Genomic DNA, 14628 nt, shown 5'->3' with positions numbered 1-14628 from the left:
AGCTTGATACTGTTGTGGCTTGATTTTAAATTTTATTAGGGTAGACTTAGTGTAACCTTTATACTAGTGTAGTTTATCCCTATAAGTGAAGTGTGAGCTTTCTGGGTCTCCTGCTGAAAGTCCCAACTGTTCAGCTAGGCTTCTGCAATCTGGATGGTCAAAACAGAAAAGTTCCCTAGCCCTGTGTGGGTTCTGGGAGTTATTGAGCTTCCAGCTCCCTCATAGTTCTTTGCTTGGCCTTGTAGAGTTTCACCTCATGTAAATAGGATTTTGTGTTCAGGAGCAGACTTAATGTTCAGATATCTGAAGCTTATTTGTGCATATAATTCATTCTCCAGTATTCTGCCTCATCAATTCTAGTATCTTTGGCTTCCCCAGATTCTGTTCTGTATTTCCTCAATAAGTTGTCCCATTTTGCTCTGCTTGGATTCCTCCTTTCTTGTGCCATTGACTGAAAAATGCTTTGAGGTGTAAGAGTAGGACGATGATGAGGGTCATTACAATCTGTCACTGCCTGTTGTCCAAGTTGTCTTCAAATATATTTTTCACATATTTTGTCCAATTTTCTTGTCCATGATGGGGGGCTATTTTTGATATTAGCTACTCTCTTATGGTGGAAGCTAAAGTCTAATGTGCTTTTACTGAGAGTTCATATTTTATTTAATGTACTGGAAGACCTCACTTTACATGGTTCTGATATACACAAATTTCAATTTACTAAAGTTCAGTTAAATAATACCGTTTCCCCAAAATATGGCTGAAATTTTAGTTATCAGTGTATTAACTGTAATTTTTATAAAGTACAAGCTTTCTGGTCTGCAGTTCACTGTGGGTAAGGCAGATACTCATCACAATCACACTTGTTCCAAAGTCTGTTGTGAATTAGTCACTGCACATCTGTTATTGAGTTTATGCATAGACAACATGAAATACAGTTGTATTGTCTCCTCTTCCAGTGTTAATTCCACGAGATATTTTACAAAAATGGATAATGAAAGAGGCAGTTTGCCAATTTTTTTTTATGTTTATTTTTGAGAGAGAGACACAGACAGAGGGTGAGTGGGGGAGGGGCAGAGAGAGAGGGAGACAGAATCTGAAGGAGGCTTCAGGCTCCAGCTGTCAGCACAGAGCCCGATGTGGGGCGGCTCGAACCCATGAATCCCAAGATCATGACCTGAGCTGAAGTCAGATACTTAACCGGCTGAGCTACCCAGGTACCCCACCAGTCTAAAGAATCCTTTTTTTTTTTTTTTTTAATGTTTTATTTATTTTTGAGGGAGCGCAAGTAGGGGAAGGACAGAGAGAGGGACAGAAGATCCGAAGCGGGCTCTGTGCTGACAGCAGCAAGCCGATATGGGGCTTGAACTCATGAACCATGAGATCATGACCTGGGCTGAAGTCAGACACTCAACCAACGGAGCCACCCAGGTGCCCCAAGAATTCTTAAATTCAGCTTTTGTGTTTGTAATATTAACTTCTGTGGTATATATGTTCTGTTATAGATTTGAGTTTTCTGATGGAATGCTTCATTTTTTTCATCTTGAATATCTTAAACGTGGTTATTCTATTTTTTTATTTTTTTAATGTTTATATTTGTGTGTGTGTGTGTGTGTGTGTGTGTGTGTGAGAGAGAGAGAGAGAGAGAGAGAGAGAGAGAGAGAGAGAGAACATGAGTGGAGGAGGGGCAGAGAGAGAGGGAGACACAGAATCTGAAGCAAGCTCCAGGCTCTGAGCTGTGAGCACAGAGCCCAAGGCAGGGCTCAAACTCATGGACTGTGAGATCATGACCTGAGCTGAAGTCGGATACTTAACTGACTGACCCACCTAGGCACCCCCTAAACGTGGTTATTTTAAAGTTTATTTTTATTTGTTTTGAGAGAGAGAGAATTCTAAGCAGGCTCTGCCCTGTCAGTGCAGAGCCCAATGTAGGGCTCGAACCCACAAATTGCGAGATTATGACCTGAGCCAAAATCAAGTCAGGCACTTAATCGACTGAGTCACCTACGTGCCTCAAACATGTTTTTTGTTTTTTTTTTTAATTTTTTAACGTTTATTCATTTTCAGACATGGAGAGAGACAGAGCATGAGCAGGGGAGGGGCAGAGAGAAAGAGGGAGACACAGAATCAGAAGCAGGCTCCAGGCTCTGAGCTGTCAGCACAGAGCCTGATGCGGAGCTCGAACCCACGGACCGTGAGATCATGACCTGAGCTGAAGTCAGAAGGTTAACCAACTGAGCCACCCAGGCGCCCCTCAAACATGGTTATTTTAAAGCCTGTGTTTAGGAGTTCCAATACTTACTACTTTTGGGGGCTTTCAAAAATTGTATTAAAATGTACATAATCATCTTACTCATTTTTAAGTTCAGTAGTTTTACATTCACGTTGTTGGCCAGCCTATCTCCAGAACTTTTTCATCTTGCAAAATTATAGGCCAGTTAAACAACAATTCCCCATTCTCCTCTTCCTTCGCAACCACTATTCTTTCTCAGTTTGATTACTCTTGGTACCTCATATGAGTTGGAATCATACAGTATTTTCCTTTTTCTGACTGGCTTTTTTCATTTAGCATAATGTTTTTAAGGTTCGTCCATATTGTAGCACATGTCAGAATTTCGTTCCTTTTTAAGGTTGAATAGTATTCCATTGTATGTATATGCCACATTTTATTTATCCATTTATCTACTGGTAGATACTTGGGTTATTTCCACCTTTTGGCTATTTGGGTCTGTTTTTATTGTTTATTTTTCTGGGTTTTTTTGGGGGGGGCAACATTTAATCCCTTTTCTTTGAATTCTTAGTCATTTTTAATTGAATGGTAAACATGAAATGGTGGAGACTTTAGATGATAGCTTCCTTCATAGGGTTTAATATTCTTTTCATGGACATATCCCTTTGGTTTGATTGATTTCTGGTGTCTTTCCATGGTGTCAGCTGAAAGTCTAACTTTTTTTCCCCAGGGTACCTTGTCCTTGATTGGTTCTGTATTCCAGTTTTTGGTGCCTTAGCACCATGAGATTGCTAAATAAATTTTAAATTTGGTTTTTCAAATCTGACTCTACATGCAAAACATAGGACCAAATGTCAGCAAATGTCTGGAGGGAAATTGCATAGAATGTCAGATTCACCGCAATACATCTCCCTCCTGCCTAGAATTTTGGCCCCTAAAGTCTTAGCTGCATTAGTTGTTCTCTGATGCCTTCAAATAGCTTTCTGTATTTTATTCAGATTTTATAGTTCTCTTTTTGTACATAAAATTTAGTTTCATAGCAATTAATACACCATAGCTGAAGCAAAATCTTAATATAATTTTCATTAATTAAAATTTCATATTATTTTAAAAACATTCTCAAGTTTACAGAAAAGTTGCAAGTAAAATACAAGTAACATTTTCCTATAAATCATTTGAGACTAAGGTACAGACATGATTTCTCATCACTCCTGAATTCTTTGATACGTATTTCCTACAAACAAGAGCATTCTCTTACATGACCTATTAATAACTATCAAAAATAAGGACTGCCAACTAATTTACAGACCGTATTCAAGTTTTTCTAGCAATCCTATGTCCTTTATAGCAAAAAGATCTAGGTCAGAATCACATGTTGCATTATGTTGTCATACTTTTTATGTCTCTTTCAATCTGGGATGGTTCTTCAATCTTTCCTTGACTTTCATGACATTGACTTTTTTGAGGATTATAAGCCAGTTATTTTGTAGATTGTTTTTTAGTTTGGGATTTCCTGACGTTTTCTTATGATTGGGTAGAGGCTGTGTATCTTTGGCAGAATATCACAGAAGTGATGCTGTGTTGTTCTTATTGTATCCTCTCAGATGACACATGATTTTAATTTGTTTCATTATTGGTGATATTAATGTTGATCACTTGATTAAGAGGTCAACCAGGTTTTTCCACTTTAAAGTTATTGTTTTATATGGGGAGACATTTGAGACTATTCAATTATCATGCTTCTCATGAAACTTTCAGTTTATTCTATTATTAATAGAGTCATATATTTTTATTTTACTCGATGGCTTATTATATTAGGTATCTTTTGCCGCATACCAAATTACCACAAATTTAGTGGCTAATAATAACATGCAACACACATTTATTATCTTGCAGTTCCTTTGGGTCAGGAGCCTGGCCATGGCTGACCCAAATCCTTTGCTTCAACATCTCTCATAAGGCTGTAATCAAGGGGTAGGCCAGGGCTGAGGTCTCATTTGAAAGCGTGATTGAGGAGAAATCCACTTGCAGGCTTACATGTTTTTTGTTGTTGTCGTTGTTATTTGTTTGTTTGTTGCAGAATTCCTTTCTTTAAGGGCTATTGGACTGAGAGCCTCAATTCCTAGCTGGCTGTTGGTAGGAGGCCATGCTCAGTTCTTTGCCATGTGGACTACTTGCTTCATTAATACATCCAGGCCAAGAAGGCAGTAGTGTCTGTTAGTAAGATGGAAGTTACTGTTTTATGTAACTTAGAAGGTATTAGGCTGTCCCATACTTAGGGGCATCGATAGGATTACACAAGGGTTGTGAATGCCAAGAAGTAGGGATCATTGGGGAGTATGTTACATTTTGCCTACCACAGTTATAATCCATTATTATCATTATTTTGATATCTGATTTGTCTCAAATTTATCCTGTGAGAGCATTTCATATTGGCCCCATGTCATTTTGCCATGTCTCCGTTATCCTTTGAGTACCATGAGAAAATGTTCTTTGCTCATCTTAAACTTTTTCCTGCCCGAGTCCTGGATTCAGCCATTGTTCTAAGCAGCTTGGAGAGTGGTATTTAGGATCGTTAAATGTATTCATTGCTATTAGGGGGTTACAGTTAGTGAGCCTTCTCAAATGATAGAACGGGGGTGTGTTTTTGTGTACAGGTATCTCCTGCTTCATATCATTTTGCTTTTATAAAAGACCTACATTAGTACCTGTTTTCACTAACCAAAAGAAATCTGAAGGAGATTCTCACTTTTATGAAAAAAGGAGACAAGTAAAAGTAGCATTCGGTATTTGTTTTGCTGTCAGTTGTGGTAGAGGGAGCGTACTATTCCCTGGAGCAGTAAGAGCGGCACTGTCATGCTCCTTCTCCAAGAATTATACTCAGCATCTCAGCATCAAGCCTCCATAGCTTTATGAACATCTTTGCTTTATCTCCTTTTTTTTTTTAATTTTTTTTTTTAACGTTTATTTATTTTTGAGACAGAGAGAGATAGAGCATGAACGGGGTGGGTCAGAGAGAGAGGGAGACACAGAATCTGAAACAGGCTCCAGGCTCTGAGCTGTCAGCACAGAGCCTGACGCGGGGCTTGAACCCACGAACCGCGAGATCGTGACGTGAGCTGAAGTCGGACGCTTAGCCGACTGAGCCACCCAGGCGCCCCTGCTTTATCTCCTTTTATTTTGTGTGTCCATTAGCAAGATGTGCTGTGAGGTATCAGAAGATCCTAGGAGAGGTTATTTTTTTTGGGTCTGGGAACACTAAAAATGTTTCCATATAAATTCATGGTAATTCTTTCCTTGCTTTATGCCATTTTGGCTTACGAAAGGTTTCATAGGAACACTCTACTTTTGGATAGCAGTGGAAACCTGTATCTGTAATGTGTATGTATGTACACATACATATACATCATTTACCTAGAAATTTCTCCATGTACTGTAAGGTTTGAGCTCACAATATCTTTAATTGTAGTTGAGCAACATAGCATTCATTCAGTTTTTCTTTTCTGTATCTTGTAACTTTGATTATGAGAAATCTTGCTCCTATCCTCAGTATTTGATCTACCCCCTTATTTGATCAATCCTCCTATATAACTCATCTCCCGTTGCTAGTAGAAGGCTCTTCATCCCCCACCTCATATTCTGTGTGGATGTTTTCCTTACTCTTTAGGTTTCTGATTATTTGCATTGGGCTCCTCTCCCATTGGGTCTGAAACACTGTTTTGGGCCACTGCCCCTCCACCCTGCTTATCCCACTGGGTCTGAAACTCAGTGTTGGGCCAATATCCCTCCACTCTCAATGAATGTCTTCTGTTCACTTTGGGAACCCTTGCTGCCCTGCCTTCCTGCACTGCCCTGCCCTGCTCCATCACATCCCTCATCATCCTGCTCCTGCCATTCTGGTCCCCCATGTGGAAGCCTTTCTCAGTCCACTAGGGTGTGGTACCCCCTGCCAGGCCACCGTCTTGTGCATATTTTTTCCCTCACCCAGCTTGAGCTCTGACACTGTGGCAGGCCTCTAACCCCTCAGAGACACCTTTCTCATACTACTTGGACTCCAAAAGCCTGTATCGGGTCACTACAGCTACCACTTCTACCACTCAGCGGGATGCCCGCTTAGCCTGTTCTTACTTAATGGCTGTTGAATTTTTCAAGTAGGAAAGGAGACAAGGAAAGAGGAATAAAATTTTATTTAAAAAACCTCACTAGTATTTTTACAGCAAATGCTTTTAACCTAGTGCTTATGTAGAACTCAGTGATTCCCACATCTATGTAATCCTTACACGTTTATATCCAAGCTTTCATGCTAAATTTTTACATACTAGAGGTGTATTATCATGTCAAATTAATGATTTCTGAGCTTATCTAGCTCACTTTCCTCCTGCCTTGTCCAACGGTGCTACCACCATCCTTCTAGTCCTTCAAATTTGAAATCTTACAGTCATTTCTGACTGTACTCCTTCTTTCCTTATAGTCGGTCATTAAGTCCTGTTGATTCTTCTTTTGATGTACATTTATCTTCTCCATGGCCATTACTTTGATGATTACAACAGCCTCCTGGGTGGGATTCCTTTTTAAGTGCCATTTTTATGTGGGACTATCCTAGGTACTAAAATACCTAGTTTTGAATCCCATTTTTACTGCTTGCTAGGTACCCATCAACTTTTGTTAATTTATTTAACCCCTCTGGATGTTATTTACCTTGCTAGATTGTTTTACAGGTAAGTAAGATAATGAATTGTGAAAGAGCTTTATCTAACACCAGTCTAGTAAGATCTTCCAGTCTAGTAAGATTGGTGTTAGTAAAGTAACCATTGTTATTTTATCAGTGTTTTTACTATTCCATAAGTAAAAAATGTTTCTTTCTCTGTGGTATGTAGCTGTCCGTGATCTCTCACCATAAGCTCACATTTATTGAGTATCTACTATGACCAGATACTGGAGATTAAAAAAATATATATATATATGACTCATCTCTCTGAGGACTACAGGCTGATAGAGGAGCAAATATATAATTAAATTACATATAATAATAACAAGTGCTACAATAAAATTAAAGGCTGTGTCTGAAGTTTTCTAAATTTTAATTAAACTTATACAGCAGCTGTTGTCTAACACAATTTAATACATTCTTCTGTTTTTCCTTGCAGTTACTGTTTGTGTTGGTTAATTTATCTCCCTAAGATAGAGTGTAAACTACTTGAGAACAGGTCGTTGTTGTGGTGAATCTTTGGGTTTGGGTAGACAAACACATTAGGGTCTTATTTCTGTCATTGCCATGTAGTTACTGTAACTCTTCTGAACTCGAGTTTACTCTCGAGTTAAAGTGAAATATTAATAACCCTTTGACGTGGATTGTAGTCATTAAATGGTATAATGTATTTAAAGGGTCTAGCACAATTTATGCCTGATAAATTTTGGTTCTTCTCTTGTACTCCGTATGTATCCATTCTGGTAAAGAACAGTAAGTATTTGATTGACGGATTAATTTATTGATTCTATGGTCTGCGGTTCGCAATGGCTTCCCAGAACATTTTGAAATGCAAGTGACATTCATGGAATTCTGTTCTTAGTAATGATGCCAATTTATATGTTTTTTCTTTTGTACTCTTATTTTAATTTTAATTTTATCACAACCTTGTGCAATAAGGCTAGGCAGATACGACTATCCTATGTGACATGTAGAGTTTCATTTTTAAAGTGAGTGAACTCAATTGGGATTCTTAAGAGGCAATCATTGAATTTGTATAGGTAGATTCTGAATCTATTACATGGCCTATGGAATACTGTAGTTCTCTTGGCCTGACTTTTTAGTTGATATAGTAGTGAAAAGGGAATTCTTCTATTCCATGGCTTAAGGATACACAAACTCTCAATGCAGCAATCTTTTTATTGTTGATTATTATAGCTTCTATTACTCCTAGAAGTTGACCAACAGGGACCTGAGTTTAGGAGATTTTGTCATTCAGCTTTCATATAGTAAATGCTGAGGCCAGCCCTTTGCCTGCAGGGCTCTCTATCAGTGAAGAGGAACTGTGACTTTTCTCTAGGCAGCCAAGTAGGGGGAGGAGTCAAGGTTTTCAGTTTTTCTGTGAAAATGAATTTGTACTGTTGAACCTGAAGGGCACTCGGTAGTATATTCTTCTTGAAGCACTGGAGGCCCTTTGTTGCAACATTTCAATCTCTTTCTGATTCTTCCAAGTAGTAGAAAACATGTTCAAGGATTTTTTAAAATGCTGTGTCTGCTTTTCAAAAGCTGGTAAACTTACTCAGTTGGGTAACAGAATTCAGTTGTAATTATTATGGCCTTCAACTTTCTTTGATTTTGCAGAGTAGAGTTAGTTGGAATGAGGTTAAATGGAGAAAGCTGAAGAGACAAACATGTGCTGTGTAGGGCTGGATTTGTACAGGATGAAGGCACACGTATGATCTAAACTGTTGTATCTTTTGAGATTGCATAGGAGTAACATTTAAGGAGTAGGTCATTCACAAGCTCTTTAACAGTTAATAGAAATTAAATATTTAAATGTGAGGATGTAGTTGCTAGATTACAGTTCTAAATTATTAGAACCTGCTTTTTTTTTTAAGTTTATTTTGAGAGAGACAGAGAGAGCACAAGTGGGGAAGGGGCAGAGAGCAAAGGAGAGAGAATCCCAAGCAGGCTCTGAGCAGCCAGTCCACAGAGCCCGATGTGGAGCTCTCACTCATGAAACCCTGAGATCATGACCTGAGCCAAAATCAAGAGTCGGATGCCTCATTGACTGAGCCACCCAGATGTCTCTAGAACCTGCCTTTTTTTTTTTTTTTTTTTTAATGTTTACTTTTGAGAGAGAGAGAGAGAGAGAGCGCACACGTGGGTGCGCGAGCGCAGGAGACACAGGATCTGAAGCAGGCTCCAGGCTCTGAGCTGTCAGCACAGAGCCCGACACGGGGCTCGAACTCAGGAACAGTGAGATCATGACCTGAGCCTAAGTCAGACAGTTAACCAATTGAGCTACCCAGGTGCCCCACGAATCTGCTTTTTTTAATTAAAAATTTTTTTTAATGTAGAGAGAAAACCTTAGAAATTTAAATATTTTGCAGCCTAAACTTCAAGTAGAAAACTATTTATTTTGTCTTCGGGGTTTTAAAGGTAAGCTTTAAAGGGGATTATATATTAAACATTGAAGGACAAAAGAAGTCTTAGATCTTTGTCAGAAATTAACCAATCAGGATAGCCCTGAATTATATAGAATACATAAGAATAGTAACCAAAGTGACACTCCTTTCCACCTGTTACTTACTTACTTCCACCTGTTACCCGAATTTCTTTTGATTTCCCCCTTCATTTAGAAAATACTCCTAAATGTGAAGATAGAAGGGAAAGAGGTAGAGTAGAAGTTACAGCCTATTCCATTAATTTTGTGATTAAATTTTTTTCTTCAATGTTTTTAAGTGGCATTTACCAGTATGGGTAAGATTAATTGTTATAATACAAACCAATTTTCAAATTGGTTTTTAAATTGAGCTATAATGTATAAAATCTTATGATAATGCTCAGATCTGACTATATGCAAGTGCAGTTTTCATACCCATACCAATTGTCTTGTAATAATGGAAAATGCATCCTCTGCGTGGTGTTTGCAAGTTAATGCTGTTTTAGAAATCATCCCAGTATATCTAGTGGCTTTTCTGAGTGTCTTTGTTTCATTATTGATTATAATTTTATTTTGAAATTTTAGTTTAAAGGGATGGGGTAAGTCCTTTCAAATTCTTAGTTAGGAGTTTCGATGGAGGATAGGGATGAATGAATAAGGAAGAGTGTTAGAATGAGTAATAGTAAGGAAGTTATAATAATTAATCAAGGACATACTGCAAAAATAACCCAGGATCTAATATAAAATGAAGGAGACAGAACATTACAAAAAGAGTGCCTTAAAAACTTACCAGGGAGTGTTCACAAATACAAACAAATATGCATAGTTAATAAAAAGGAAGTGATCACGCAGATGGCTTCAGTGTGGCATAAAGCGCATGAGCCGTATACCTCTTACGAAGGGAAGTAAAGCTGTCTTCCAGTGCTTACTGCTTTTTCGTTCTACCATTTCCTTTTTCCTCTACTGTATTTTCATTCTCTCTTTTTTATTCTCCCTTACTCTACCAGTTTTCTGAAATTCAGTCCCTTCTCCAGGATGAGACTTTCTTTTCTACCTGGCATACATAGAACTTTAACCAATTGCTTTATAATGTGCAGTGTCTCTCATTAACCATGAGAGAAACTCTCAACTCTCAAAAACAAGTTTTTGGATTTTTGTGGTTTTGTTTTTTACATTAAAGATTTTAAACATAGAATAATTTAAGTTTGACAGAATGTCACTAGAATGGATTTTTGTCTCTTGTTCATTGTTCTATCCCTGGTCTCTAGAACAGTACAAAGAAAATGCTCAATGAATATTTGTTGAATAAATGACTAAAAAATTAGACTTATAAGGTTTTTTTAAAAATTTATTTTTTTAAGTAATCTCTATGCCCAACATGGGACTTGAATTCACAACCCTGAGATCAAGAGTTGCATGATCTTCCAACTAAGCCAGGTACCCCTAGACTTAGACATTTTTTTTAACTTTTTTTTTTTTTAATGTTTATTTCTTTATTTTGAGAGAGAGAGAACATGAGCAGGGGAGGGACAGAGAGAGAGAGGGAGAGAAGAAATCCCAAGCAGGGCTCCACACTCAGCATCGAGCCTGACGTGGTGCTCAATCCCATGACCTTGAGATCATGACCTAAGCTGAAATCAAGATTTGGATTCTTAACCAACTGAGCCACCCAGACACCTCTGACTTAGAATTTTTTTAAAAAAATGTTTATTTTTGAGAGAGTGAGTGAGCAGCGGAGGGGCAGAGAGAGAAGGAGAGAGAGAATCTGAAGCAGGCGCTGCACTGTCAGTGCAGAGCCCCATGCGGGACTTGAATTCACGAACTGTGAGATCATGACCTAAGTTGAAATCAAGAGTTGGACACTCAACCAGTGACTGAGCCACCCAGGTGCCCCTAGACTTAGAAATTTTTTAACATCATTTATTTAAAAAAATACTTTAGCGAAGAACTTTATAACCTCTGTGGTAGAGCAGTAATATGAAAACAGCGATTCTCAGGGAGAAAGAAACTTTTTTTGTCCTGCTCCCCCTTAATCTCTTCTCCCTATTGCCTTCTGACAATATGAGAATCTCTGCTACTGAGGCCTACTGAATGAGACTGAAATTAGTATAAATAGTTCTAAGGAGAGCTGAAGTAAATGGGAGGTGTACATTGGTAGGGTGAAAGGGAGAAGGAAATTACAGGTTCAAAGGATGGGAGTAAGATGGATATTTGAACAAAATATCAAGTTAGTTATTAGCTAGAGTGCCAGGGCCAATTGGAAGGACAGAGAAAGTGTTAATGTAGGCAGTAGGGAAAGATCAGATCAACAGAGTGCTTGGGTTTCATACAGTAGATAGAGGGAGCCATTATGAATTATTGGCGAGAGTGACATGATAGTAAGCTGAACACAATTATTCTACTTAGTTGCTCTTCATAAAATGGATGGATTATAGCTTGTGGTGAAGGAACATTGGGAACAGTGAACAAAGTCAGGAGATTGTTGTAGTAGTTGAAAGCAGCGTAGCTATTTTGGTTGGTGTGTTATCCAGTGATGCCTTTAGCAGATACCCTTCTTTGAAGTCTCATGTCTCCGCATTATGACCTAGGGATGGATGGAGGGAGGCAGGGCACTTAAAAAGCAATAGGCCAGTTTTCCCGTACCTACTTCTCTGCTTTCTAAATTCATGATCATGAATAAATACTTCAATTTTTCCTGGGTATCAGTCACCTTAATTGTAAAATGAGGAAATAATGACCTGAAAGCAGGATCTAGACCAGATCATTTTTTGGAGTCGTTTGCATTGCACACTTCTTATATCAATTATAGGGAGTGTGAGCAATAAATACCATGTTTTGTTTCCTAATATTAATTTCTACAACTAGGGTATTTTAAGAATAAAAAAGTCCTGGGCACCTGGGTGGCTGAGTTGGTTGGGCATCCGACTTCAGCTCAGGTCATGATCTTGCTGTTCATGAGTTCGAGCCCCACATCAGGCTCTGTGCTGCTAGCTCAGAGCCTGGAGCCTGCTTTGGATTCTGTGTCTCCCTGTCTCTCTGTCCCTCCCCTGCTCATGCTCTGTCTCCTCTCTCTCTCTCTCTTTTTGAAAATAAATACACGTTAAAAAAAAGAATAAAAAAGTCCCATGATACTAAATATTTCAAAAGTTATAATTTCAAGTTTAATATTATGTGTATTGACTGCTATATTTTAAAATATGTATTCCTGTTTTTACATATGATCAGGTGTTTAGTTTTTTTAGTACTATTAGATTGTAATAGCACCCAAGTTGATGGACCAAACCTCTGGTGGGGATACATTTAGAGAAACTTGAAGCATGTAAAAATTCTTTTAAAAGATATATTATTTTATAAGATTATAGGAGCAGTAACACTGATAGTGTTTAATTAATGTTACTAGAAATCATTTCTACTCTTTTTTGCTACTGAATACACTGTGTATATTTATACTCACACATAACTTCCTGTTTAGGAGGTTTTAATACCAGTAACTTTTTTGGGTTCTTTCTCTTTTTCTCTTTCTTTCTCTTTTTCCATCCTTGTCTCTCTTCCTTTGTTGTTTTCCCTTCTGTTTGAGTTGCCCCCCCTCCCCGCCCCCCAATCCATCTGGAAAGATGAAGAGGCAGCTGCTATGGTAACTATGCATTTCGGTTAATGAATAGCAGACTAACAAGATACATAAAACATATGCAAACTGTGCAGAGTTGGTCGCTGTCAAAGCTGTGGGGGTATGATACTTTCTCTTTTCCTCCTCCCCACCTTCTAAAAAACACCAACTTTTCTCTTGTATTTTGTTTTCTAATTTACCATTCCTAATAATGAAATGCTACCATGAAGGGTTCCTTTTGCTGTTTAGTCTGTGCAGTATCTCACCCTGTGGTGAATTCATGGGAGATGAGTTGAGGTGTAGAGAGAAAAAGAATTGATTATTGGATTAAGAAGTAGATTTCCTTTGGACTCCTACATAAAAGAACAGAGAAAAAAATTTCACTAGATATTTGTTTCTTTGATCTGTAACCTCCTTTCTTTCCCCTTGCCTTTTGGCCACTAGTGCCCCTTTTGAGGTTCTCTCTGGGGTTAGAACTTGTAAGTAGTATGTTTCTTGAATATGTTTCTATCATAAAGGCCAGCTGCGACTGGAGTATTACATTCAGCCAAGCTTTGAAAATTCCTGTAATCTGTGCCATCCTGTCTCATACTGTCCCATCTCATAGTTGTCCTCTCTCTGCAGTGCTCTATGCCCAGGTCTCTGTGGCTGGGCTGCTCCAGCCTGGCGGACAGCATGCCTTCGCTGCGATGCCTGTATAACCCAGGGACTGGCGCACTCACAGCTTTCCAGGTACTTTCTCTGTCTCTGTGGGTTATTTGCGGGCATTAGTGTGTATGTCTGATTCATTAGCGTGTCCTCGTTCTTTCTTGTGCTCTACTTATGTTCACTTTCTCTCCTTCATATTGCCTGTATTTCACATCACTCAGTACTCTTTTAATTATTATTTTTTAATGTAGACCCAGACCATTCCACTCTTAAGACAATTTTATTATCGTGATTGGTTTGCCAGAATTGACATAGCACAACTTGACTGTTTTCATATCTAGTGGAAGTATGATAGTGAATTTTAAAGTAATTTCAACAAATAGTGTTTATTATGTAATGTTTGTTCTGGACCTACATAAAGCCAATTAATGTAATTGATTAATTAATTACAGCCAGTTGCCTGAACACGTTGTGTTTTTCTTATGATTACTAAAAATAAAAAGTGCTCTGTTCAGAGTGTCTCCTGGTTGCTATACAGCTATATATATATTTTGGGGTAAGATCTGTGTTTATTTATTTCTTGACTAACAAGTCTAGTTTCAAGGTGAAAAGGCCTTTTAAAGACCTTTGAGTATAATATTTAGCTTGAAACAGTCCAGCTTGTCTTGCATGAACGGACAGATTCTAGTTCCCTTCAGCCTTTCTTAGAGAATATCAGGACAGTTCTAGGATGTGAAAGAAATCTATAGAGAGAATGAAAAATTTGTAGAGAAAAATGTAAGAAAGCACTTGATGCTCGTAGCTTACAAATCTGGGTACTATATATTTTCTTGGTAGAAATGTTATCTATCCACCTCAGGTATTTGCAGTTTGTGTTTAGCATTTGATAGCAATACACAACAAGTTAGCTTTTGGTTTGTTTTTAACCTTTGTAGCTCATATTCTATTTAGAAGAATTTCAAAGGCAAGTTATAAGTAAGCATCAGAATGCGTAGACTATCGTCTTAGTTAGA

General features: G+C 38.1%; 1 protein-coding gene across 10 annotated transcripts in view; it reads left to right on the top strand.

The window, feature by feature from the left end:
* Positions 1-14628, top strand: part of BTRC (beta-transducin repeat containing E3 ubiquitin protein ligase) — a 182766-nt gene that overhangs the window by 48976 nt on the left and 119162 nt on the right. For 7 of the 10 annotated variants that reach the window (XM_078434750.2, XM_078434744.2, XM_078434741.2 and 4 more), the window contains exon 2: positions 13592-13699. The exons of the other annotated variants lie outside the window; for them this stretch is intronic. In XM_078434750.2, the coding sequence (XP_078290876.1) occupies positions 13592-13699 (108 nt within the window). The remainder of the gene's footprint in view (positions 1-13591; positions 13700-14628) is intronic. 10 annotated transcript variants of the gene reach the window in all.

This window comes from Panthera onca, chromosome D2 (genome assembly GCF_046562875.1).
Source record: "Panthera onca isolate mPanOnc1 chromosome D2, mPanOnc1 haplotype 2, whole genome shotgun sequence".
NCBI lineage: Eukaryota > Metazoa > Chordata > Mammalia > Carnivora > Felidae > Panthera > Panthera onca.
Note: the sequence above shows the minus strand (reverse complement) of the source record. Positions and strands in the feature narration are given on the sequence as shown.